Source organism: Meriones unguiculatus, chromosome 14 (genome assembly GCF_030254825.1).
Source record: "Meriones unguiculatus strain TT.TT164.6M chromosome 14, Bangor_MerUng_6.1, whole genome shotgun sequence".
In the NCBI taxonomy this organism is placed as follows: Eukaryota; Metazoa; Chordata; class Mammalia; order Rodentia; family Muridae; genus Meriones; species Meriones unguiculatus.
The window spans coordinates 35271673-35299352 of record NC_083361.1 but is presented as its reverse complement, the minus strand read 5'-3'; the positions used below and the strand labels follow the sequence as shown (position 1 = coordinate 35299352).

The following is a 27680-nucleotide window of genomic DNA, read 5'->3' as shown; positions in this document are numbered from 1 at the left end:
TGCTCAAGGGTTACCTCTAGGGCAGAAATCTCTCACCCGTCCAGACTCCACGCAGTTGGTCAGCATGACCACGGTGTGGCTCCGCTGTTCCCACACCAGACGCCAGAAATCCCTCACAGTGTGAGGCAGGGGACCCTGGGTTGCAATGAACTCCTTGGGGCTCCAGAGACCCTAGTTGAAGAAAGCAGGCATACCAAGGGGAGGTTGTCAGATGACCACCACCCCTTTCAGCTCTTTATCTCTCCAGGCTCACTGAGTGCCCCCCCTGCCACCTTACAGGTATGAAGCTAGCGTTGATATAGTCAGAGCCTGGTTCTTCATGGCAGGGCTTCAGGGGAACCCGGGACCAGTCATCTAGGAGAACACAACAGCATGAGTAATGCAAAGAAGGCTGTGAGAGGGGCTGCAGAGACAGCTCAGCCGGTAAAGGGACCTCAGTTCAAGACCCAGAACCTACATCAAAAAGCCAGACATGGTAGTGTGTGCCTATAACCCCAGCACTAGGGAGGCAGACAGGAGGATACCTTAGGCTCTCAGGCCAGCCAGACTTGGTGAGTTCCAGATCAGTGAAAACAAAGTCTCCAAAAACAACGTAGGGCTGGGTACGTGGCTCAGTAGAGTGCTTGACTAATCTGTAAAAAGCCCTGGGTTGGAGCCTCACCACTATATAAAACTATGTGTGGTGATGCCCATAATCTAAGTACTTGGGGGTAGAGGTGGGAGAATCAGAAGTCCAAGAATGGCTGGGTGGTGGTAGCAGAGGCAGGGAGATCTCTGAGTCTACAGAGCTAGTTCCAGGACAGCCAAGATAGCTCAGCCGGTAAAGGCACATGTCAGCAAACCTGATGAGCTGAGTTTGGACTCTGGTGCCCACATGGAGGGAGGAGAAAACTGACTCATTCAGGCTGCCCTCTGACCTCCATTATATGCTGTGGCATGTATGCCACACCATAAATAGGTCAACTGACCAACAGACAGATAGACAGATAGATGTGAAAAACAAAACAAGCAAACAAAAATCATGGTGCTGGAGAGATGGCTCAGTGGACAAGAGAAGAGCATTTTCTGCTCTCAAGTTCAGTTCCCAACATTCATGGCAGGTGGTGCACAACTGCCTGAAATTCAGCTCCAGTTGAATCAAAACTTCTGGTCTCCATGGGCACCCATATACACATCATACACGTGTGCACACACACATATGCACGTATACACACAAAGAATAAACATCTAAAAAATAAATTTAAAAATTTTGAGTGGCTAGTCACTGAAGAAGGTACTTGAGGTTACAAACTAACGCAAACCAGACTTATGCAAACCAGCATATACATGCATGAACACACACACATATGTGAGAGAGACAGAGCACCCAGGATCGGGGTTCTGGCTGACTCCATGGGAGGCAGATGAAGGTGACAACAAACACCAGAGACTCACAGGGAAGTACATTCCTGAAGCGGTTCTTGGATGTGTTCTCTGGAGCCAATGCTGCCATCTGAGACTGGCCTTGTCCCTCCAGAGCCAATTGCTATAGGCAGAGAGACAGAGAGGAGATTTAAGGTGTTTTTGAATTGCCTTTGCCTTCCTCCAGTGCCCTCACGATTCCATGTGCCTTCTTCTGTTTATCCTTTGAATCTTGGGACTCCGTAGCACCCACAAACAATGGTGATATGTGACCCTTCAGCTTGGGGGTACTTGTAAGGGTTTAGTGGAAGCTGGAGGCTTCCTCAGACAGATGTCCTGGGAAAGGTGTCAGGGAGTCCGTTTGTTATGAAGCCAAGTATCCATCATTGTTTTAGGGTTTCCAAGAGTTGGAAAGAAACATGCTTGGCAGTTTCAGTATGATTAAAAGAGGCAGGCTGGGGATGTGGCTCTCCGTTGGTAGAGTGCATGCCTAGCATGCTCAAGGTCCTGGATTGGATCCCCAGGCACAGCATAATTGCAGGAGCATACCTGCAATGCCAGCACTTAAGAGGTCATGGGGAAGGACTCTAAGCACAAGGTCCTTGGCTATGTGGTGTGTTGTAGGCCAGCCTGGAGTACATGAGAGAGACTCTGTCTCAAAAAGGAGGTGAGGTTTATAGATGATCTCTGGGCAGTTGACAGTTGCTGGAAAAGGAAGACATTGTCTTCATTGGTAAGTTGCCCATGCTTTAGCCAGCCTCAGCCAGTGTTCATGACACTGAGGCAGGAGAAACACCAAGAGCCAGCCAAGACTCCATAATGAAACGTTGCCACTAAAATATTAGGACAAGAGTGGGGGTGGCAGCCAGCTCCTCATGCCTCTGCTCTCACCCACCTGATACTCCTCAGCAAATCCATAGTTGCTGTCCTTTTCATTCTCCTTGATGTGCTCAGCAAAGTCTTTGGCCAGGATATCCCCTGGGAAGCTGTGGCAGGAAGAAAGGTAAAAATACAAATGAATAAAAATGAAGACTTGGGCTGGAGAGATGGTTCAGTGGTTAAGAGCACTGGCTGCTCTTCCAGAGGTCTTGAGTTCAATTCCCAGCAACCACATGACAGCTCACACTCATCTTTAACAGGATTGATGCCCTTTTCTGGCATGCAGGTATACATATAGACAGAGTGCTCATACATAAAATACAGAAAGAAAGAAAGAAAGAAAGAAAGAAAGAAAGAAAGAAAGAAAGAAAGAAAGAAATAGTAAAATAAAAATACTTTAAGCCCCTTGGAGCTGGCAAGCTGTCTCAGCCAGTCCTAACACAACGCCTGATTGCTTGAGTTTCATCCTTGAAAGGAGAGCCCTGACTCCCTTGGGTTGTCTTCTGACCTTCACATATCACATACTCTCCATGAAATGAAAAAGCAAATGAAGCTGAGTCCATTTGGGAGACAGAGGCTGGCAGATGTCTGTTTGAGGCTAGCTTGGTCTACATAGTGACTTACCATGAGTTGATTTAGCAGTGCCCTAAGTAAATCCTCCAAAGAAGAGGCTGTCAAAGGTTATTGACTCATGAGCATACTCAGCAGCATGGCTCACAGCAGCCCAAAGCTGCAAGCAATACAAGCACCCATCGGTGGCATAGTCATTACCAATGGAAAGCCCAGTGTTCATAACACTGAGGCAGGAGGAGAATCAGAGTTCAAGGCCAGCCAGGACTACATAATGAAACCTTCCCTCTGAAAAATAGGACAAGAACCCCAGTGGTGACCTTTAATCCCAGCACTCAGGAGGCAGAGGCAGGTGGATCTCTGTGAGTTCAAGGCCAGCCTAGACTACAGAGAGAATTCCAGAACAACCAGGGCTACAAAGAGAAACTCTGTCTTAAGAAGAAGAGGAAGAGGAGGAGAAAGAGGAGAGGAAAGAGGATGAAGAAGAGGAGGAGGAACAAGAGGAGGAGGAGGAGGAGCAGGAGGAGGTGGTGGCTAAGGATCAGTAAGACAGCTCAGCAAGAAAAGTCACTAACCGATAAACTTGATGACCTGAGTTTGATCCCTAGGACCGACATGGTGGAAAGAGAGACCCAACTCCTTCCATACACATGCACACACACATATGCACACCACAAGCATGCATACACACCATACAAAAATTAAAAATTGTAATGGGCCAAGAGCTATCACCAAGTGTCCATCAGTGAACAAATGGATAAACTAAATGTGGTCTATCCATACAATGGAGTATTATTCAGCTTTAAAAGGATGGGGCTGGAGAAAGGACTCAGTGGTTAAGAGTACTGGCATCTCATCCTGAGGACTTGAACAGCCACATAATGATTCCCAACCATCTGCAATTCCAGTTCCAGAGGACCTGGCCTGCTTTTCCATCCTCTTCAGGTATCCATGCAGACAAAACAGCCTTCTCCATAAAAAATAATAAAAAATCTGAAAACAAACAGAAAACCTCTCCAAACTCCCCTCTCAGAAGTAAACTGACAACCTCTCCCCCAGCCTCCCCCCCCGCCCCCCCCCCCCCCCCCCGCAAGGCTCTACCTGATGGAGCACCCACCTACCACGTCGCTGATACTGCTTCCTAACACTCTTCCCTCCCCGTGTACCGAGACTGCTTAGTCTTGGACAGAGTAACTCCACTTTGCGACCACTTAGGTGTTCTTTAGATGAGACTTCCATAACACAAAATTCCATTAACACAAACCGCCCCACAGTCTGACACTTTTCTGAGGCTGCCGGAGTCCCTGCCTGCCAACTTTCCCAGCCTGTGGCGTCCTGTGTGCTTGTCTTTACTGCGGCCTGGAGTAACTTCTGCTGCTTGAACACACGGTGGCGCTCAAGGCCTGGGTTTGCGTCCTTCCTGCTAGACATTGTCACAATCTAGAAGTTTGCCTGGTGATTGGCGCAAGAATGATGGTGACTCTTGGAGAATGGAGCCTTCTTTCTATGCAAGGCTCTGTAGGTAATCCCCAGCAGACTCACTTACACATCGAGCTATGCTTTTTTGAATCCTTCGAGCTTCCACTGTCCGTCCCTTGTTTGGAAGCATGTCCCTCTTAAATCACAGGACACACCCAGCTTCCTTCATTTCTGTGCTCACATTCTTCTTAAGTGGCTTTGCCTTTCCTCAAGCAGCTTTTCTTCCTTCCTTCCTTTCTTCCTTCCTTCCTTCCTTCCTTCCTTCCTTCCTTCCTTCCTTCCTTCCTCCCTCCCTCCCTCCCTCCCTCCCCTCCTCCTCCTCCTCCTTCATTTATTTATTTATTTATTTATTTATTTATTTTGAGGAAGAATTTCCCTGTAGTATAGCCCTGGCTGTCTTGGACTTACCTTGTAGAGCAGGCTGGCCTCACTGAGATCTGCCTGCTTCAGCATCCCTGAGATCCAGGATTAAAGATGTTCGGCACACTGGGCTACTCCCCCCTCTAGTTTTATTGCCCTGTCTAGAATGTTCCTCAACTTCTGTCTCCTCTGCACACATAGAGCAGTCTACATTATCTTGCTTTTTAGTGATCCCTGGTAGTAGAACACAAGTTGAGTTTGATTCCCAAGACCTACACGTAGCAACTCCCATAAGTGGTCCCCTGACCTCTTCACATGCACTGTGGTATGTAGGCACACATAGGCAGACAGATAAATAGATGGGTGGGTGGACAGACAGACAAACAGAAAGTAAATGCAAAACATTTAGGATGAGACTGGAGAGATGGCTTAAGAGAATTGGTTAAGAGATGGTTAAGAGAATTGGCTGGTTTTCTAGAGGACTCAGGTTCAATCCCAGCACCCATACCCACATGGCTGCTCACAACCATCTGTAACTCTAGTTTTAGTGGGGTCTAATGCTCTCTTATAGTCTCCAAAGGCACCAAGACTATGTGTAGTAACAGATATATATGCAGACAAAACATTCATATACATAAAATAATTTTTTAAAAAATTGGACTGAATATGACCAAACCATATTACATACAATCATAAAATTCTCAAAGAATAATAAATAAAAAATTTAAAGATTAAAAAGAATTGACTTGAGGCTCTGCCTCCATGAATGAGCTGTGGCCTGTTGAGGGGGTGGGGTCACAGTCACTTCTGAGGCTTCAGTGAGCACAGGTATGGCTCTGCCCTCTGACTTAGCTGGCTGTAACTCCCTCAGACCATGATTCCCCAACCTCACTCACCTGGACACCAGAGCCTTGGGCACTCCCTTTGGCTGCCTCATCTTTCTTCTGAAAGAAAGACTCTGTAAAGCTCAGGCAGGAGCCCAGGACCAGGGAGCCTCATTCTGAGCTCCTGCCAGCCAAGCATCCTGCAGTCTTGTTTCCAAGTCTCACCTCCTCTTCAGGAAGAAAATCAGCAGGCCCACAAGGATGAAAAGCAGAAGGATGCCCACGATGGCTCCAACAATGACCCCTGCAGTAAGACGAAAAGGGAGAGATACTGATGGTGATGGTGAGGATGTGTGCATGGAGTGTGTGTGCCATGTCACACATGGCACATGTGGGTAGTCAATTTTCTCTTTCACTATGAGGATCCCAGGAATCGAACCCAGGTCCCTAGTCTTGGATGGTATGTATCTTTACCTGATGAGCCAGCTCTTATCTACCAATTTTCTGTCTCAGTCCTTAGCTGGCTCTGCATTGAGAGGCCCATAGTGAGGACGAAGAAAAGGGAAAAGATAGTCCTTCTCAGCAGACCCCTGGATCCCAGCCACACAGCCAAATGCATTATTTTGTTTGAATGTGCACATTTATTATTTATTTCCTATCTCTCCCTGTGTATGCATGTATGCATGCCACAGTGTGTCTGTGGAGGTCAGAGGACACCCTGAAGGAGTTGGTTCTCTTTTACCATGTGAAGCCCTGGAGTTGGATTCATCAGGCTTGGCAGCAAGCTCCTTCACCGTACAATCCATCTGGCCAGCTCAAATACATTTCTTCTTTTGAATTTGTGTGTGTGTGTGTGTAGCTGTGTACATGTGAGAACAAGTGTTCTTAGAGACCAGAAGAAGGCATTGGATGCCCTGGAGGTAGAGTTCTGTGGAGGAATGAGGCTGATATGGCTGATATGGGCACTGGGAAACAAACTTAGTTCTTCTGCAAAAGCAGTATGTACTCTTTTCTGGGCACCATGGCTCATGCCTTTAATCCCAGCACTCAGGAGGCAGAGGCAGGCAGATCTCTGTGAGTTCAAGGCCAGCCTGCTCTACACAGTGAGTTCCAAACCAACCAAGGCTACATACTGAGACCCTGTCTCAAAAAGCAACAAACAAACAAACAAAAAAAGAGTATGTGTTTTTAACTGCCGGGCTATCTCTCCAGCCTCCTAAATACATAATTTCTAAACTGAACCTAACAGTAAAGCATAACATTGCCGCCTTTGGCCTGACTAGTAGTTCCCCATGGGGATATGGCTCAACATTTGGAGGCATCTTCAGTTGTCACAGATTGCTGATGAGGCATTACTGGCCTCTGACTATTCAGTGCCACACACAGAGAGGGCTGCCCACCGAAGCAGCGAAGAGAGCCAGCAAGCCTTCACAGGTGAAGAAACCATTCTATCTTAGTTTCACTCCCTGTCGCTGTGAGAAAAACACCCCGCCAAAAGCAATTTAAGCCAGGTGGTGGTGGCCCACACCTTTAATCCCAGCACTAGGGAAGCAGGGGCAGGAGGATCTCTGAGTTTGAGGTCAGCCTGGTCTACAGAGTGAGTTTCAGGACAGCCATGGCCACACAGAGAAAATAGAAAGCAACTTAAATGACAAAGATTATCCTGCATCCCTATGGGGAAGTCTAGGTAGTATAAACTTGACATAGCTAGTCATGTCACATCCACACTCAAGAGGGAAGAGCCGTGAATTCGTGCATGCCACTGCTCAGTTTACTGTCTCCATTCCTACATACTCTGTGAGTCCCTGCTCAGGGACTGGTGCCACCCAGAGTGGGCAGGACTTCCAGTACTCAAGACATCCCAGCCCTCAACAACAGGGCCACCACCGGATAGCCTAATCGAGCCAATCTCTCACTGAGACCCCTTCTCAGATAACTCTAGGTTGTGTCAAGCTGACAGTTAAAGCCAACCATCACACACTTCCTCATCTTCACAGCATCTGTTCTCCTGAGGATAGGGGCTTGGTTCGCGCCGAGCTTTGCCAAGAGAAAAGTCTTAGCAGTGGACCTCAACTGGCATCTAGTAGTACACAAGACCTTGGTTGTTCCTAGGTCCTGATAGGCACAGTTCTCCTAGGATCTGTCCTGAGATACCAAGTCATAGAAGAAACTGTCTCCATGAGCCTTGGAAGCTCAAGGCTGCAGCTGCCCAGCAGCCCTGGTTGTAGAGAGCTGGTGGTCCAATAGGAATATAAGTCCTTTATGAACCTCACCAACTTGGTCCTCCAGCATTCATCAAGAGACTTTGTCCCCTCCAAGATTCTAATTTTCTAAAAGAGAAATACTCCCAAGGAACAGAACGGGGCAAAGCAAACTTCAAGAAGCATACAATTAACACTGCATCTACCTCGCTGCCTCTCTAGAATGGTCACCTAGATTACTAGGGGCCCTGATTCCTAGGAAGAGACAGAGTGGGCAGAGTGAAACATACATCCAAAAGGTCATGGTAGGGCCAACAAGATGGCTCAGCTGGTTAAGGCTTGCCTTCCATAGACGCATGCTGGCATGTGTGTGCACCACACACACACAGACTAATAGATAAGTGGAATAAAATGTTTAAAAGAAATATTAGATAAAAATTAGAGAATGGCTCAGGGTTAAAAGCACTGGCTGCTCTTCCAGAGAATCTGGGTTCAATACCCAGCATCACCTAAGCCCTGACAACCACATGTAACTCCAGTTCAAGGAAATCAAGGCCTTCTGACCTCTGTGAGTACTTCATGCATATGGTACACAGCCATTCATGAAGGCAAAAACAGCCATACACATTAAAAAAAATATTTTTCTTAATTAAAGAAAATTGTTCTTAAATCAATGGTAGTGAAAGCTGCAATGGTGTTGGAAATATACTGTGAATTGTGTGTCCAATGAATTCTATTTCAAGAAAGCTATTTTAAGGAAATCAGTGAGTTGGTTCAATCTGTAGCATGCTTGCATTGAAAGTATGAGGACTGAGTTCGATCTCAGAAACATCCAGGCTCGGTGGCACATGCCTATGATGTCAGTCTGGAGAGGGAGATTCCTGGAGCCTACTGCCCAACCAGCTCAGCTCTCCTTGGCCAGTTTTGGGTCAGTGACAGTCCAGGTCTCAAAACAACAAAAAAATGTACATGGAACTGTGAGGTGGATCCAGAGGTGAAGGGGCTTGCTTGCCAGCACACCTAAGGAACTGAGTTAGATCCCTTTGATCCACATGGCAGAAGAAAATAACGAACTCCTGCAAATTGTTCTCTGATCTCCACAATGTGTCACACACACACAAACAGACAAATAAATGTAATTTAAAATTTTTAATGTGGATGCTACATGAACCATACCCAAGACTGTCCTCTGGTCACATGCATACACATATGTGCACATGAACCTGCACACACATGAACACAGTAGAGAGAAGAAGAGATATTGAGACACAGATAGAGAAAGAAATAAAACAAAATGCAGACAGACTAAAAATACAAACAAAGAACAACAACAAAAACCCATGGCCTCCCTTCATGGCAAGGATTGTCCCTGGGACTCTACTCACCTGTGCTCTCTGTGTTGCAGGTCATAGAGATGGACTGGACCCTCAGTCCATTAAAGACAGTTGTGACGGTGGCTGTGTAGGATTGAGCTGGGCTAAGATCTGACACAGACACACCCTTCTCACACAAAGATCCATCCTGGGTGCTCCGTTGCCTGCCCACTTCCACCTCAAAGGTCTCATAACCTCCAGATGGGCAGGACCACTTCAGGACAACACCATAACCCCCAGAGGTGCTGATGCAAGAGATGATGTTGACAGCAACGGGTGCTGAGTAAAGAAAACAGGAGGAATCAACAGTAACCACCAAAAGTGGTTGGTTTTGCACACCCACCTCTTTGAGCTAGCCCACCCCTTCCTCTCCAAACTGAAACACCTCATCTTCTCTTGTCCTCTCTGCCCTACCTTAAAAAACTAATGTCTTCTCAGACTACAACCCCCATAATGCCTTGGACTCTGTACCACTGAGTGTGTAACCCCCATGGCATTATGGAATTGTAGTCCACTCACATTTTTTCCTCTTTAGAAATACTTTAGGTATGTGTATGTGTCATTGTCTATGTAGGGATATGTGTACGTCGGTAAAGTGCCCACTGACGCCAGAAAAGGACATTGGGTCCCCTCTGCCTACTTTAAAGGTGTTTGTGAGCCACTGGATATAAGCGGTGGGAACTGAACTCTGTAAGAGCAGTAAGTACTCTTAACTGTTGTCTTCCAACTCTGCCACTCCCTTCTTCCCCATAAGGTTGGACCTAAGCCCATTCTATCTACAAAGAGGATAGGGCATCTCACCTGTGGGTGCCTGGAGGCTCTGTATGGAACTGGGTACATGGTTCCTTTCTGCCCACACGCTGAAGTTGTACAAAGTGCCAGACCTGAGGGCTGTGACCTCATACCAAGACTCATTGGTTTTAGCTTTGGATTTGGCTCCATGTCCTCCAGGATCTTGCTTTCCCTGGGGCTCCTCTTCACTGGCCCAATGGACCCAGTAGGTGTAGGTGTGAGAATAGGGGTCATCAGGGGGATTCCATGTCAGGGTCACTGAGCTGTTGGTAAGGCTTTTATTCTGTAGATGTGTCACTTCATTGGGAGCTGAAAACAGAGCCCCAAGGGTTATGGCCGCAGAGATACCCTTCCCCAGCCAATCATGGTGTTGAACACTTGATCCTGGTGGGAGGCTGAGGCAGGTAAGGCACCATGAATTCAAGGCTAACCTAAGCCACATTGTAAGAGTCTGTCTCTGAAAGAGAGAGAAATAAATGCCTCCTCAAGCTTGCTTCCTTTCTCTTCATGGTGAAGTTCTAATCATTAGTGAGTCCAGTGAGAGAACGGAGCCACAAGGAAGAACTAGAAACAGGGTGTGGACCAGGATCATCTGAGTTCTCTCTGTCCAGTGACAATAGCTCTAGGTCTCATTCAAAAGTCTCCTCAACTACCCTTGGAGCCGTGGAATCTCCATATCTCAACATATAAAGCCTTGGCTCCCTGGCATAATGGGATTTGTGGTCCGGTTACCTTTCCTGCCCTACAAAATCTAACCTTCTCTAAGTACCTGTCCCACATCCACCCAAGGACAGGATCCTTTCTCCCTCTTAGACACACCAAGTGGTAAGAGGGAGCTACTCATTTTGGTATTCTCAGCCCTGAAGTCCACAGACTTCTACCGTCAGCAGTGAACCAAATCTCTGGAGTGATTTTGGCTCTCCTCATGAATGGAACCCACCATGTGTAGGCTGAGGCAAGGCATCCTTCACACATCTGTTTCAACAGAAGCAGCTCCTGGTGATACTGTTAGTTTCTGGGGAGTGCTGCTGAGCCTTTCTGACTCCAAAAAGCCCATTTCCCAAGATTTTTTTTAAAAGACCCTTAGTTTTGAAATCCCTGAAGGCGGAGGAATGACAATCTTTAGGAACGGGACTTAGGAATTCTAACTATGATGACATCCACTTAGTGGTTTGAATGAAAATGGCCCACAGCTGCTCATACATTTGAATGCTTAGTCCTCAGCTGGTAGACTGGAAAGATTCGGTGGTGCCTCAGTGGTGGAGCTGTGTCACTCAGGGTAAGCTTTGAGTTTGCAAAAGCCCAAGCTAGGCCAAGAGTCAGTCTCTCTCTCTCTCTCTCTCTCTCTCTCTCTCTCTCTCTCTCTCTCCTGCCAGCTCACCATTGACCCTCAGATCAGGATGTAGCTCTCAGCTACTTCTCCAGCGTCATGTCTGCCTGTGTGCGGTCATGCTCCCCACTGTGGTGATAACGGCCTAACTCTGAAACTGTGAACAAGCCACGGACTAAATGCTTTCTTTCATAAGAGTTGCTTTGGTCATGGCACTTAGGAGGTAGAGACAGGAGGATCAGGAGTTCAAGGCCAGCCAGGACTACATAAGGCTCTGTTTCAAACATAAGGCTTGTGTGTGTGTGTGTGTGTGTGTGTGTGTGTGTGTGTTTCTCACCTGTGGAGGTGTTTAGGGTCTTCGGGAAGCTTGAGACTCCATTCTTATTGGCCCACACAGAGACGCTGTACATGGTCCCAGCCTCAAGCTTCTCAATTGTGATGCTGGTGTTTTCTACATGTTGGGTCTCACTTCTGTCCCCATTTCCAGTGCACTGCACGCTGTAGGTATAACCTTGAAAGTCTGGACCCTTGGGGGTCTCCCAGCTCAGGGTGATGGAATCATTAGTCTGAGTCACCAGAGACAGGTTCATTATTGGGTTAGGGGCTGAAAGAAAAACAAGAATAATTCAAACTGAGCAGGGATCAGTGAGTATCTCAGATTCCCAGCCCTCCATCAACTGTTTGTTCATGCAGATTGGGATGACTAGTTTAGCCTACTGCTTCTCAAATTCCTGTTGTTATTTCTTACTGTTTTTTTTTTGAGTTGTTTGTTTGTTTTGTTCTTCCTGTTTTGGAAAACTCAGGTTGTTGATGAAGAAGCCAAAAATAACCTTTATCTTCTGGGCCGCCTTTCTCAACTCCCAGGTGCTAGCATCACAGGCGTGTATCACTATGCCTGGTTTAACATGGTACTCCTAAAGCTTTGATTAGGCTGTGAGATCAGAGCCTGCATGGATGGAATCAGTGTCTCAATACGAGGCAAAAGGAAGCTAGCATTCACTACTTTAAATGCTGTCCCACTGTCTATCATGGTGGGTACCCATCCAGCAGAGAGGTGGGAGATAAATTTGAAATGTTACACAAGCTCAACTGCCTTATATTCAAGTCACTACTTAAGCTTAGTGGCAATTCTCCTAGACAATGGCGTCCAGTCAGAGGGAACTGTCTACCTTCAGCTGATGCCACTGACGTCCTGAGCCTCCACCCTCAATGTGTGACACAGAAGGACAGGGCACAGAGTGAGCTGAGTATGTCTCTAATAGCAGAACCTTGGAAGCAGATGAAGGAAGATCAGGAGTTCAAGATCATCCTTGGCTACCTAGCTGATTGGAGGTCAACTTGAACTACATAAGAGCCTGTCTTAATAAACACAAGTGCTGGAGAGAGGGCTCAGCAGGCAAGAGCAATTGCTGCTCCTACAGAGGACCTGGCTTCAGTTCCAGCACCCGCACTGTGGCTCACAATCATCTGTAACTCTAATCCAGTGGATCCGACCTCTGCAGGTACCAGGCAACAGGTGGAACACATCCATGCATCCAGGTAAAATACATATCTAGGCATACACGAATTGATAAAATCAATAAATGTAAAAACAAGCAAAAAAAAGGTGAGCTAAGGAAGTGGTTCAGTCAGGAAAGTGCTTGCCACACAATATCTCAGCACTGAAGACGTGATGGTTCACAACCATCTGTTCTGGGCGACCTAACACCTTCTTTCTGCCTTTCAGAGGGCATCATACATACATACATACAAGCAAATCACTCAAATGCATAAAATAATAGTAAACAAAACTAAAATAGTAAGTAAATAAGGGGAGGGCCTCTGAATGGCTCCCTGGGTAGAGTGATGGGCACACAAGCCTGAAGACCTGAGTTTGATTCCGGATCCTTCGGTGGAAGGAGAGAAGAGCATTCTGGGAGTTTCTCTGACCTCTACATGGGTTTTGTTGCACGGACATACCAAACTCACAAACAGGCAGGGAAACATAACACATTTTTAATTAGGGCTAGTAAGCTGGCTCAGCGGGTAAAGGTGCTTGCTGCCAGCCTGACAACCTGAATGTGGTCCCTGGAGCCAGAGGTGGAAGGAGAGAACTCCTGAAAGTTGTCTTCTGGCCTACACACAGAGGCTATGGTATGCATGTAGTCCCCCACCACACACACACACACACAGAATAGGCAAACATACAATAGCGTTTGTGATTTTAAATGATTTTTAAAATAACTTGTTGTTGCTGCTGTTGTTTTGAGATAGGCTTTCTCGGTATAGCCTGGTGGTCCTGGAACTTGCTCTATAGACCAGGTTGGTTTCAAACTCATACCCAGAGATTCACCTGGGTATGCCTCCTGAGTGCTGGGATTTAAGGCGTGTACCATCACCCAGCTTTAAATATAGCTTTCAGTTTAAAAATAAGTGAAAAACAATTGAGGAAGGCACCCAATGTCAACAAGTGGCCTCCATGTCACATGCATCCAGGCAAGCACGCATGAAGATGAACACACAAAGGTTCAGAGGCACAGAGCTTAGACAGAGTGAAGTCTCAGAGGTCAGTCATTGCATACACCCTAGCCTGAGCAAGGAGACACAGCCTGCTATTCTGGACTGCAGTCTAGTCTTAGCTCCTGACCAGCTTTAATCAGAAGCTGCAAATGCTATAAACAACTGATTTCCTGAGCCAAGATTGCCCTAAGACAGATCCTGTTTCCCCCTGCTGATGTTCCAAAGGGACTGTGGACTAGATGGTTGGCTGGATTCTTCTAGTGATGCTCAGGCATCACTACCAACTGTTTTTAAAAAAATGACTGGGAGTACTTAGAAGACGGAGGCCAACTTGCTCTACATAGCAAGTTGGTAGAAATCTTGCCTTGCAGACATGTGGCCTTGGGTTTGATCCCCACTACTGCTGCTCTATCAGATAGCATCTATAAGCATCTATCTATCTACTTATCTATCTACCTATATATCATCCATCAATCATCTATCATCTGTCTACCATCTATCAATCACCTTTTATGTGTCATCTATGTATCTATTATGTATACATGTATGTATGTACATACACAACAACTATATATACACATATATGGGTTGTGATTTTCATTATTTCTATTGAATCATGGGCCCTGCCTATTCTCCTATGACATTTTAACCACAATCCTTAAAAAAGGAAGAATACAAGACTGTCCACTCTCACCTGTGAAATGATTGAGCATGTCCCACATGCTATTGACTTCATTTTTTTCTGCCCACACAGTACATTCATATGAAGGACCAGGGTCCAGTCCACCCATGGTAACACTGTTGTCTATTGTATTCTGGGTCTCATTTTTGCCACCATATCTAATGCACCTTCAAAAATTTTTTATGGAAGTACAAGGAGAGAACACGGGAATTCCGAGGGCATCTCTGGAACAAGCTAGATATCTAAAGCAATGGAAATTCCTAGGGATCTACGTGGTAGACTCTAGCAATGGGGAGTTTCGAGCCTGAACTGGCAAACTCCTGTGCCCAGGCAAGACTTCCAGTGGAGGGATTGGAACACCAACCCAGCCACAAAATTTTCAACCTGCAATTTGTCCTGCCTACAAGATGTGCTGAGGTAAAGGTGGCACAGAGATTACAGGAGTGGACAAGTGTGGGGGTTTGAATAGGTATACCGATACCATGGACTTATGTGTGTAAATATTTGGCCCATACATTTAGGAGGTGTGATCTTCTTGAAGAAAGTCTGTCAATATGCGGGTGGGCTTTGAGGTCTCCTATGCTCAAGCTCTGCCCAGTGGAAAACACAGTCTCCTTGCTGCGTGTGGATCAAATGTAGAACTCTCAGCTCCTTCTCCAGCACCATGCCTGCCTGCATGCTGCCATGCTTCCTGCCAAGATGATAATGAACTAAACCTGAAACTGTAAGCCAACCCCAATTAAGTGTTTTTTGTTTCCTGTTTTTTAAGAGTCTGTGGTCATGAGTCTCTACACCTCTTCAACCCCTGCTGGGTAGAGTCTTTCAGAGGCTCTCTGTGGGAGGCTCCTGTCTTCTCCTGCTTCCAATGTCTACACTGTTTACTCTTCTGAATGAGGATTAAGTATCTTCCCTAGGGTCCTTACTGTTGTTTAGCTTCTTTAGGAGTACAGATTTTAGTATGTTTATCCTATATTATATATCTTATATCCACTTATAAATGAGTATATACCCTGTGTGTCTTTCTGCATCTGAGTTACCTCACTTCTCTAATTCCATCCATTTGCCTGCAAATTTCATGATTTCCTTGTTTTTAATTGCTGAGTAGTATTCCATTGTGTAAATATACCACAATTTCTGTGTCCAGTCCTCACTTGAGGGACATCTAGGTTGTTACCAGATTCTGGCTATTACAAATAAAGCTGCTACAAACACGGTTGAGCAAATGTCCTTGTACACTTGAGCATCTTTTGGATATATGCCTAGGAGTGGTATAGCTGGATCTTCAGGTAGCACTATTCCTAATTATCTGAGAAAGCACCAGATTGATTTAAAAAGCAGTTGTACAAATTTGTACTCCCACCAGCAATGGAGGAGGGCTCCTCTTTCTCCATATCCTCTCCAGCATGTGTTGTCACTTGAGTTTTTGATCTTAGCCATTTTGGTGGGAATAAGACTCTACCCAGCAGGGTATCGAAGCAGATGCACAGAGACTCATAGCCAAACTTTGGGCAGAGTACAGGGAATCTTATGGAAGAAGGAGGAGACAGAAAGACCTCAAAGGGGCTGGAGAGATGGCTCGCAGGTGAAGAGCACTGGCTGCTCTTCCAGAGGTCTTGAGTTCAATTCCCAGCAACCACATGGTGACAAGATCTGCATCCCTGTGTATATGTAATAAATAAATTAAATAAATCTTAAAAAAAAGAAAGAAAGAAACACCTGGAGGGGACAGAAGTTCCAAAGGAGACCAACAGAAGCAAAAAAATATTGGGCGCCAGGGAGGGGCAGCTGCAAAGACACATGTTCCAACCAAGGACAATGTATGGAGAGGGTCTAGACCCCCCCTGCTCAGATGTAGGCCATAAGCAGCTCAGTTTCCAAGGGGGTTCTCTAGCAAAGGCAGCAGGGGCTGTCTCTGTCAAGAACTCAGTGGTTGGCTCTTGAGTACCTCTCCTTGGGGTGTGGACCCTTGCAAGGCCACATAGAAAGACAATACAGACAGCCTTGATGGAACCTGATAGGCTAGGGTCAGATAAAAGGGGAAAAGGACCTCCTATATAAGTGGACTTGGGGAGGAGCATAGAAGGAAGAGAGGGACAGAAGGTGAGACTGGGAAGAAACAGGGAGAGGGTTACAGAAGGGACACAAAGTCAATAAATTGTAATAAATAAATAAATAAATATTTATAAAAAAGAATCCAAGGTCATAGTGTCTCTTCACAGAAACCAAACCCTAACTAAGAAACCACCAATGACTGGACCAGCATGAGAGCCATGCCATGAAAGGGACCCTGAACCTAATACCATCTAGAGGGCCAGGACAAAGAGGCTTCATATCTCAAGGACTTAGTATGGAAAATGATTCCTAGCCCACCATGGTCGTACATACATCATGATGCTCTAGAGAAACAGAGGCAGGCATAACTCTGAATTCAAGGACAAACTGGTTTACAGGGTTAGTTATAGGAGATTCTGGAAACAGAGAAACTATCACTTAAAAAGGGGGAGGAGGAAGAAAGAAAGACATGAGAAATAGAGATCACTAAAGATACAGCTGTACTCAAAGACTGGTCTCTAGCCCAATTGTTATGAGAGAAGCTTCACCCAGCAACTGAGACCCACAGCCAAACATTAGGCAGGGCATGGGTAATCCTATGGAAGAGGGCAGGAAGGATTGAAAGATTCAGAGGGGTCAAGGACCCCACAAGAAAAGAGCCCACAGAATCAACTAACCTGAGCTCACAGGGGCTCACAGACACTGAACCAACAACCAGGGAGCCTGCATGAGACTAGCCTAGGCCCTCTGTGTATATTTCAGAGTTGTGTAGCTTGGTCTTCTAGTGGGACTGCTAACAGTGGGAGCGGGAGGTGTCTCTGCCTCCTTTGCCTGCTTTAAGGACCCTTTCCTCTTACTGGGTTGCCTCTTGCAGCCTGCAGAGGAGGGGAGGTGCCCAGTCTCACTGCAACTTGATATGGCATGTTTGGTTGATATCCATGGGAGACCTGCCATTTCTGAAGAGAAGTAAAGGAGTGGATGGTAGGAGGGCAGGAGGGAGGTGGGGAAGGGGACTGAAGGGAAAAGAGAAGGGGAAAACTGTAGTAGAAATGTTAAAGAAAAGAAAGGGAGGAAGGAAAGAAGGAAGGAAGGAAGGAAGGAAGGAAGGAAGGAAGAGAGGAACGAAGGAAGTAAAAGAATTCTCCCTATATATAAACTCTCATGATCATCAATATCTCCTTTGTTCTCTATTTCAGAGAGGCTGATAAAAAACGGAGGTTTAAATATGTGGCTTCATTTAAATATCTTTCTGCCTCCTGCTCCTGTCAGCTCCCAAGCTCCTCTACCACATTCCATTAACAGCAAAGGAATCAGAGACCAGATGTGAGGCTGGAGAGATGGGTCAGAGTTAGGAGCACTTACTGCTCCTGTGCAGGACCCAGATTTCTGTTCCTAGCACCCCAGGGTGGCCCACAACTGCCTCTTAACTCCCAAGGGATCCTATGCCCTCTTCGGGCTCCCAGGACACTGCATCACCTGGAGAACTTGCTCATCAGCAAGCAGAGCACTCGAACACACACAAGAAAATAAAATAAAATAAAATAAAATAAAATAAAATAAAATAAAATAAAATAATTTACACAAAAAAATCTTTTTAAGAAGTCAAGGCAGGCATGCTGATAAACACCTATAATCCAGGCAGCTAGGAAGTACTGGTAGGAGGATTGTGAGTTCCAGGCCAGTGTGGGCTACACATTCAGAATCTGTGAAGACAGAGAATGAAGTTGAGAGAAGGGGAAAGAGAGAGGGCAGGAAAATGGAAGGAAACAGTGTCTGCTCTCACCTGTGGCAGTACTGCGAACCTCCCTGGTGCTATTGACTCCATATTTTTCCACCCACACAGAACACTCATATGAAGACCCAGGGTCAAGTCCATCCACAGTGACACTGGTGTCTGTTGTAGTCCGGGTCTCATTTTTACCATCATATCGACTGCATTCGGCCCAGTAGGTGAGGTCCTGGGATGAGGAGCTCTCGGGTGGCTCCCAGCTCAGGCTGATGGAGCTGTTGGTCTGAGCTTCCACCCTCAGGGTTCTCACTGGGTTTGGAGCTGAAATGGGGACAGAATGGGAAATCAGGTGTTGACCCTGCTTCTCAATTGTCTATTCCTTCAGAAGCCTTGGACACAGGGGCACAGGTTGGATGACTCAGACTTAGAAAGTCCAAATAGCCTTTGAGCTCTTAGGACCAGCTCTTAGCTGGTCACCATTTGATGCAGGTGAGGGTGCACAGAGCTGGGAAAAATGTGTCACTGCACTAATAATGTCAGACCAGGCAAGGCAGGGTGGCTCATGTCTGAAAATGCAGCACTCAGGAAGCTGAGGCTGGGAGGACTGCTACAGATTTGAGGCCAGCATCAGCTACTTAGCATGATCCTGTGAAGGAAAAACAGAAAGGACAGGAAGGGAGGGAGGAAGGAAGGAAGGAAGGAAGGGAGGAAGGGAGGGAGGGAGGGAGGGAGGGAGGGAGGGAGGGAGGGAGGGAGGGAGAGAGGGAGGTTGGGAGAAGGAAGGGAGGTTGTGAGGGAAGAGAGGGAGGGAGGGAAGAAGGGAGGGAGGGAGGGAGGGAGGACAGAAAAAGGATTCCTAATGATATTCTGCTGTACTCATAGACTGGTCTCTAGCCCAATTGTCATGAGAGAGGCTTCACCCAGCAACTGAGACCCACAGCCAAACATTAGGCAGGGCTTGGACAATCCTGTGGAAGAGGGCAGCAAGGATTGAAAGAGTCAGAGAGGTTAAGGACCCCACAAGAAAAGAGCCCACAGAATCAACTAACCGGAGCTCACAGGGGTTCACAGACACTGAACCAACAACCAGGGAGCCTGATTGAGACTAGCCTAGGCCCTCTGTGTATATTTCAGAGTTGTGTAGCTTGGTCTTCTAGTGGGACTGCTAACAGTGGGAGCGGGAGGTGTCTCTGCCTCCTTTGCCTGCTTTAAGGACCCTTTCCTCTTACTGGGTTGCCTCTTGCAGCCTGCAGAGCAGGGGAGGTGCCCAGTCTCACTGCAACTTGATATGGCATGTTTGGTTGATATCCATGGGAGACCTGCCATTTCTGAAGAGAAGTAAAGGAGTGGATGGTAGGAGGGCAGGAGGGAGGTGGGGAAGGGGACTGAAGGGAAAAGAGAAGGGGAAAACTGTAGTAGAAATGTTAAAGAAAAGAAAGGGAGGAAGGAAAGAAGGAAGGAAGGAAGGAAGAAAGGAAGGAAGGAAGGAAAGAAGGAAGGAAGGAAGGAAGGAAGGAAGGAAGGAAGGAAGGAAGGAAGGAAGAGAGGAATGGAGGAAGTAAAAGAATTCTCTCTATATATAAACTCTCATGATCATCAATATCTCCTTTGTTCTCTATTTCAGAGAGGCTGATAAAAAAACGGAGGCTTAAATATGTGGCTTCATTTAAATATCTTTCTGCCTCCTGCTCCTGTCAGCTCCCAAGCTCCTCTACCACATTCCATTAACAGCAAAGGAATCAGAGACCAGATGTGAGGCTGGAGAGATGGGTCAGAGTTAGGAGCACTTACTGCTCCTGTGCAGGACCCAGATTTCTGTTCCTAGCACCCCAGGGTGGCCCACAACTGCCTCTTAACTCCCAAGGGATCCTATGCCCTCTTCGGGCTCCCAGGACACTGCATCACCTGGAGAACTTGCTCATCAGCAAGCAGAGCACTCGAACACACACAAGAAAATAAAATAAAATAAAATAAAATAAATTACACAAAAAATCTTTTTAAGAAGTCAAGGCAGGCATGCTGATAAACACCTATAATCCAGGCAGCTAGGAAGTACTGGTAGGAGGATTGTGAGTTCCAGGCCAGTGTGGGCTACACATTCAGAATCTGTGAAGACAGAGAATGAAGTTGAGAGAAGGGGAAAGAGAGAGGGCAGGAAAATGGAAGGAAACAGTGTCTGCTCTCACCTGTGGCAGTACTGCGAACCTCCCTGGTGCTATTGACTCCATATTTTTCCACCCACACAGAACACTCATATGAAGACCCAGGGTCAAGTCCATCCACAGTGACACTGGTGTCTGTTGTAGTCCGGGTCTCATTTTTACCATCATATCGACTGCATTCGGCCCAGTAGGTGAGGTCCTGGGATGAGGAGCTCTCGGGTGGCTCCCAGCTCAGGCTGATGGAGCTGTTGGTCTGAGCTTCCACCCTCAGGGTTCTCACTGGGTTTGGAGCTGAAATGGGGACAGAATGGGAAATCAGGTGTTGACCCTGCTTCTCAATTGTCTATTCCTTCAGAAGCCTTGGACACAGGGGCACAGGTTGGATGACTCAGACTTAGAAAGTCCAAATAGCCTTTGAGCTCTTAGGACCAGCTCTTAGCTGGTCACCATTTGATGCAGGTGAGGGTGCACAGAGCTGGGAAAAATGTATCACTGCACTAATAATGTCAGACCAGGCAAGGCAGGGTGGCTCATGTCTGAAAATGCAGCACTCAGGAAGCTGAGGCTGGGAGGACTGCTACAGATTTGAGGCCAGCATCAGCTACTTAGCATGATCCTGTGAAGGAAAAACAGAAAGGACAGGAAGGGAGGGAGGAAGGAAGGGAGGGAGGAAGGAAGGAAAGAAGGAAGGAAAGAAGGAAGGAAGGAAGGAAGGAAGGGAGGGAGGGAGGGAGGGAGGGAGGGAGGGAGGGAGGGAGGGAGGGAGGAAGGGAGGGAGGGAGGGAGGTTGGGAGAAGGAAGGGAGGTTGTGAGGGAGGGAGGGAGGAATGGAGGAAGGAAGGAAGAGAGGGAGGGAGGGAAGAAGGGAGGGAGGGAGGGAGGGAGGACAGAAAAAGGATTCCTAATGATATTCTGCTGTACTCATAGACTGGTCTCTAGCCCAATTGTCATGAGAGAGGCTTCACCCAGCAACTGAGACCCACAGCCAAACATTAGGCAGGGCTTGGGTAATCCTGTGGAAGAGGGCAGCAAGGATTGAAAGAGTCAGAGAGGTCAAGGACCCCACAAGAAAAGAGCCCACAGAATCAACTAACCTGAGCTCACAGGGGCTCACAGACACTGAACCAACAACCAGGGAGCCTGCATGATACTAGCCTAGGCCCTCTGTGTATATTTCAGAGTTGTGTAGCTTGGTCTTCTAGTGGGACTGCTAACAGTGGGAGCGGGAGGTGTCTCTGCCTCCTTTGCCTGCTTTAAGGACCCTTTCCTCTTACTGGGTTGCCTCTTGCAGCCTGCAGAGGAGGGGAGGTGCCCAGTCTCACTGCAACTTGATATGGCATGTTTGGTTGATATCCATGGGAGACCTGCCATTTCTGAAGAGAAGTAAAGGAGTGGATGGTAGGAGGGCAGGAGGGAGGTGGGGAAGGGGACTGAAGGGAAAAGAGAAGGGGAAAACTGTAGTAGAAATGTTAAAGAAAAGAAAGGGAGGAAGGAAAGAAGGAAGGAAGGAAGGAAGGAAGGAAGAAAGGAAGGAAGGAAGGAAGGAAGGAAGGAAGGAAGGAAGGGAGGAATGGAGGAAGTAAAAGAATTCTCTCTCTATATAAACTCTCATGATCATCAATATCTCCTTTGTTCTCTATTTCAGAGAGGCTGATAAAAAACGGAGGTTTAAATATGTGGCTTCATTTAAATATCTTTCTGCCTCCTGCTCCTGTCAGCTCCCAAGCTCCTCTACCACATTCCATTAACAGCAAAGGAATCAGAGACCAGATGTGAGGCTGGAGAGATGGGTCAGAGTTAGGAGCACTTACTGCTCCTGTGCAGGACCCAGGTTTCTGTTCCTAGCACCCCAGGGTGGCCCACAACTGCCTCTTAACTCCCAAGGGATCCTATGCCCTCTTCAGGCTCTCAGGACACTGCATCACCTGGAGAACTTGCTCATCAGCAAGCAGAGCACTCGAACACACACAAGAAAATAAAATAAAATAAAATAAAATAAAATAAAATAAAATAAAATAAAATAAATTACACAAAAAATCTTTTTAAGAAGTCAAGGCAGGCATGCTGATAAACACCTATAATCCAGGCAGCTAGGAAGTACTGGTAGGAGGATTGTGAGTTCCAGGCCAGTGTGGGCTACACATTCAGAATCTGTGAAGACAGAGAATGAAGTTGAGAGAAGGGGAAAGAGAGAGGGCAGGAAAATGGAAGGAAACAGTGTCTGCTCTCACCTGTGGCAGTACTGCGAACCTCCCTGGTGCTATTGACTCCATATTTTTCCACCCACACAGAACACTCATATGAAGACCCAGGGTCAAGTCCATCCACAGTGACACTGGTGTCTGTTGTAGTCCGGGTCTCATTTTTACCATCATATCGACTGCATTCGGCCCAGTAGGTGAGGTCCTGGGATGAGGAGCTCTCGGGTGGCTCCCAGCTCAGGCTGATGGAGCTGTTGGTCTGAGCTTCCACCCTCAGGGTTCTCACTGGGTTTGGAGCTGAAATGGGGACAGAATGGGAAATCAGGTGTTGACCCTGCTTCTCAATTGTCTATTCCTTCAGAAGCCTTGGACACAGGGGCACAGGTTGGATGACTCAGACTTAGAAAGTCCAAATAGCCTTTGAGCTCTTAGGACCAGCTCTTAGCTGGTCACCATTTGATGCAGGTGAGGGTGCACAGAGCTGGGAAAAATGTGTCACTGCACTAATAATGTCAGACCAGGCAAGGCAGGGTGGCTCATGTCTGAAAATGCAGCACTCAGGAAGCTGAGGCTGGGAGGACTGCTACAGATTTGAGGCCAGCATCAGCTACTTAGCATGATCCTGTGAAGGAAAAACAGAAAGGACAGGAAGGGAGGGAGGAAGGAAGGAAGGAAGGAAGGAAGGGAGGGAGGTTGGGAGAAGGAAGGGAGGTTGTGAGGGAGGGAGGGAGGAATGGAGGAAGGAAGGAAGAGAGGGAGGGAGGGAAGAAGGGAGGGAGGGAGGGAGGACAGAAAAAGGATTCCTAATGATATTCTGCTGTACTCATAGACTGGTCTCTAGCCCAATTGTCATGAGAGAGGCTTCACCCAGCAACTGAGACCCACAGCCAAACATTAGGCAGGGCTTGGACAATCCTGTGGAAGAGGGCAGCAAGGATTGAAAGAGTCAGAGAGGTCAAGGACCCCACAAGAAAAGAGCCCACAGAATCAACTAACCAGAGCTCACAGGGGCTCACAGACACTGAACCAACAACCAGGGAGCCTGCATGAGACTAGCCTAGGCCCTCCGTGTATATTTCAGAGTTGTGTAGCTTGGTCTTCTAGTGGGACTGCTAACAGTGGGAGCGGGAGGTGTCTCTGCCTCCTTTGCCTGCTTTAAGGACCCTTTCCTCTTACTGGGTTGCCTCTTGCAGCCTGCAGAGGAGGGGAGGTGCCCAGTCTCACTGCAACTTGATATGGCATGTTTGGTTGATATCCATGGGAGACCTGCCATTTCTGAAGAGAAGTAAAGGAGTGGATGGTAGGAGGGCAGGAGGGAGGTGGGGAAGGGGACTGAAGGGAAAAGAGAAGGGGAAAACTGTAGTAGAAATGTTAAAGAAAAGAAAGGGAGGAAGGAAAGAAGGAAGGAAGGAAGGAAGAAAGGAAGGAAGGAAGGAAAGAAGGAAGGAAGGAAGGAAGGAAGGAAGGAAGGAAGGAAGGAAGGAAGGAAGGAAGGAAGGAAGGAAGGAAGAGAGGAACGGAGGAAGTAAAAGAATTCTCTCTATATATAAACTCTCATGATCATCAATATCTCCTTTGTTCTCTATTTCAGAGAGGCTGATAAAAAAACGGAGGCTTAAATATGTGGCTTCATTTAAATATCTTTCTGCCTCCTGCTCCTGTCAGCTCCCAAGCTCCTCTACCACATTCCATTAACAGCAAAGGAATCAGAGACCAGATGTGAGGCTGGAGAGATGGGTCAGAGTTAGGAGCACTTACTGCTCCTGTGCAGGACCCAGATTTCTGTTCCTAGCACCCCAGGGTGGCCCACAACTGCCTCTTAACTCCCAAGGGATCCTATGCCCTCTTCGGGCTCCCAGGACACTGCATCACCTGGAGAACTTGCTCATCAGCAAGCAGAGCACTCGAACACACACAAGAAAATAAAATAAAATAAAATAAAATAAATTACACAAAAAATCTTTTTAAGAAGTCAAGGCAGGCATGCTGATAAACACCTATAATCCAGGCAGCTAGGAAGTACTGGTAGGAGGATTGTGAGTTCCAGGCCAGTGTGGGCTACACATTCAGAATCTGTGAAGACAGAGAATGAAGTTGAGAGAAGGGGAAAGAGAGAGGGCAGGAAAATGGAAGGAAACAGTGTCTGCTCTCACCTGTGGCAGTACTGCGAACCTCCCTGGTGCTATTGACTCCATATTTTTCCACCCACACAGAACACTCATATGAAGACCCAGGGTCAAGTCCATCCACAGTGACACTGGTGTCTGTTGTAGTCCGGGTCTCATTTTTACCATCATATCGACTGCATTCGGCCCAGTAGGTGAGGTCCTGGGATGAGGAGCTCTCGGGTGGCTCCCAGCTCAGGCTGATGGAGCTGTTGGTCTGAGCTTCCACCCTCAGGGTTCTCACTGGGTATGGAGCTGAGAAGTAGAGTGAGACTGTCATACTAGAAAAACATAGATCATCCTTCATTCTCCTTCTCATCACCCTCTACTTCCCTTGCCCCCAGTTGAGAAACTACTTTTTCCTCCGTCCACCACTGACCATCAGACTCAGAGGAACTGGGCTCCCATCCATTGGTAAGCATAGTGGTTAAAAGTAGTGCTACTCACCAGCTGCCCTGACCACTGTGCAACCACACACTCCCTAGAGAGTAGAGGGGAGGAAGAAATTAGCTTAAGTATGTGAGGTTTGGGAGGTGTGGTTTACAGGGCTGATTGTGACTCTCTTGATCTCCATCCCCAACTTTTTTTTTTTCAACCTTGACCAAGGAGAAGAATGTTTAGTTAAAGGTCCTCCCTACTCTGGTCCTCTGTTGGTTAGGAAGGTCACCCAAGGCAGAGGTGATACTCTAGGGAAGTGGGAGTCAACGTAGTTTCCCAGATAAGGGCAAGAGATAAAATGAATAGTTTTACTTTCTGTAAAACATAACTAGAGCCTTTGTGGGAAGAAAGTAATGGACCAAGAGAAAAGACAAGAGAGAAACAGAAATGGACTCTGGAGACAGACTGTGTGTTGAAGGTGGGCCAGAGCCTGGACACCTTGGGTTTGTGGGAATAGAGTTAGGGCTTGAACTCCTGGGTCTGAGGGAAGAGAGGTAGGCTCTAGGCTTCGACGTCTGAGGGAGGAGGGCTAGATGTGTGTGAGTAGCCCGATCCATGTTCAGCCTCAAAGCAGACACTACAGCTTCTAGACACTAGGACGTCAGAACTCTTGCTGTTCCACTAAACTCAGATGTTCCTTCCTTTTCCAGGTGATGGCCATCCGCTGCTTCTTCAAGCCCCTGGCTGAGGGACCTTCCTCCCACCCTCTGGGAATGTAGATTCTAGCCCTTTCTATCCCTGCCTCCCTTGGATCCCAGCTCAGCCCCTGAGAACTTACCAATAGCACCAAGCTCCCCCAAACCCCAGGGTTCCCACCAGCTCTGGCCATGTGTCCCGACAATGCACAGGGGACACAGGAGTCCCAGGTCTGGAACCTCTACAGGTTGGACTTTCAACTTGAGATTTTTCCTTTTGCCAGCCCATTGGTGAGGCCAGAGGCTAAGGCTGCAATGGGCGGAGGAGGAAGTAGGAGCTCTAAGCTTGAGAAGCCAGCCTGGCCCTGCCCTGTCCCTCACTGTCCTTCCTTTCCGTCTCAGGCCCACACACAGACATTCTGGATGTTTTCTCGGTGGGCCTGTCTGGAACCCTCAGTGCTCAGCTCACCCCATTTTGTACCACAAAAGAAGCTTCTTCTCCACTCAGTCACGTTCAGATCCCCTAGGTATACAGCTGTTGCTTCCCACTGTGTGTGAATACGCTATGCAGATTTTCAAAAGTAGATAGAGCTGAATGTCCATATGCCTGTCCTCTCTTAGGGATGGGGGCACATCACAGCCAGCCCAAAGCCAGATGTGGTGACTCACACCTGTAATCCCAGCACTTGAGCGGGGAATCTAAGGCAGGATTTCTCCAAGTTACAAACCAGTCTGGGCTACAAAATCAGATCCTGTCTTAAAATACACATACACACAGAAACACATATACACAGTTACAGGCATACATACATATACATGTAACATGCACATACATCTATACATACACACTGCATATGCATACAGACACATATATACACACCCACATGCACACATATGCATGTACATGCACACACACACTAGCCAGGACGCTGTGTCTCATGTCCCACTGGTGAGCTTAAGTCTGACACAGGCTCAGGACTCTGCTTCCCACAGACTTTTGCAGCCTGCTCAGGGAAGCCCTGCATGTTCCTCATGTCCCAGCCTTTGCACACTGTGTCCTCCACAGGCACCCCCCACCACTGCCCTCCAGCAGGGTCTCACTCTTGCTCCTCCACTGAGACTCAGCTCAGAAGCAGCCCACACCAGGAAGCCCTGAGTTGTAATCTGTCCTGACTATTTACATTTGTATAGCTCCCTTGTCACAGGGTGTGTCTATGGCCTTAAAAGGGTGACTTCAACCCAGGGTGACTCAGATTTCTTCTCTGTGAAAAATGGTCACAGCCTCCAGTAAACAAGCCACGAGGAATTAGAGAAATGGTTGTCTGGAAAACCTAACCGCAGAGGGTGTGGTGTTGCATGCTTGTCATCACTGCTCTGAGAAGCTGAGGCAGGAGGATAGCATGTGCCGTGTCAAAGCAAGATGTTTAATCACACCTGTAATCCCAGCAATGAGGAAGATCAAGAGTCCAGCCTGGGCTATGTATGACCGGACTTACATACCCCAGGCTGCCCTCAAACTCTCCATGACCTTCACCCAACTCCTGATCCTCTCTTCCAGCCCCTCCCTCCAGAGAGCTGGGATCATAAGCAACTACCAGGATTTCTGGCTTATACAGTGCTAGAGATCAAACCCAGGGCTTTGTGCATACTAAGCAAGCAGTCCACTAATAGAATTTTATTCTCTGATACAATTTTTATTTTGTTTATTTTTTTGAGACAGGGTCTTAGTTTGTAGTTTTGTCTAGCCAGGATCTCACTATGTAGACCAGGCTGGCCTTGAGCTCACAGAGATCTACACTTGCCACTTGCCTCTATTTCAGTGTTTTTCCCCCAGAGTGTTGAGAATGAAGGTGCCAACCTCAACTGGCTATTCTATTTTTGGGGACAGCATCTCAGGTAGCCCAGGAT

The 27680-nt window shown here is 47.3% G+C and overlaps 1 protein-coding gene across 1 annotated transcript in view; it reads right to left on the bottom strand.

Annotated features, from left to right (window-relative positions):
* Ptprh (protein tyrosine phosphatase receptor type H) overlaps positions 1–26003 on the bottom strand; it is a 29544-nt gene extending 3541 nt beyond the window's left edge. The window contains exons 1-15 of the mRNA XM_060367135.1: positions 25916–26003; positions 25147–25180; positions 24688–24954; positions 22565–22831; positions 20358–20624; positions 18226–18492; positions 11547–11813; positions 9889–10188; positions 9100–9366; positions 5739–5817; positions 5586–5633; positions 2297–2387; positions 1435–1525; positions 278–354; positions 37–171 (exon numbers count right to left, since the gene is read on the bottom strand). Of these exons, the coding sequence (XP_060223118.1) occupies positions 37–171; positions 278–354; positions 1435–1525; positions 2297–2387; positions 5586–5633; positions 5739–5817; positions 9100–9366; positions 9889–10188; positions 11547–11813; positions 18226–18492; positions 20358–20624; positions 22565–22831; positions 24688–24954; positions 25147–25180; positions 25916–25966 (2508 nt within the window). The 5' untranslated portion in view covers positions 25967–26003. The remainder of the gene's footprint in view (positions 1–36; positions 172–277; positions 355–1434; positions 1526–2296; positions 2388–5585; positions 5634–5738; positions 5818–9099; positions 9367–9888; positions 10189–11546; positions 11814–18225; positions 18493–20357; positions 20625–22564; positions 22832–24687; positions 24955–25146; positions 25181–25915) is intronic.
* Positions 26004–27680: the final 1677 nt, after the last annotated feature.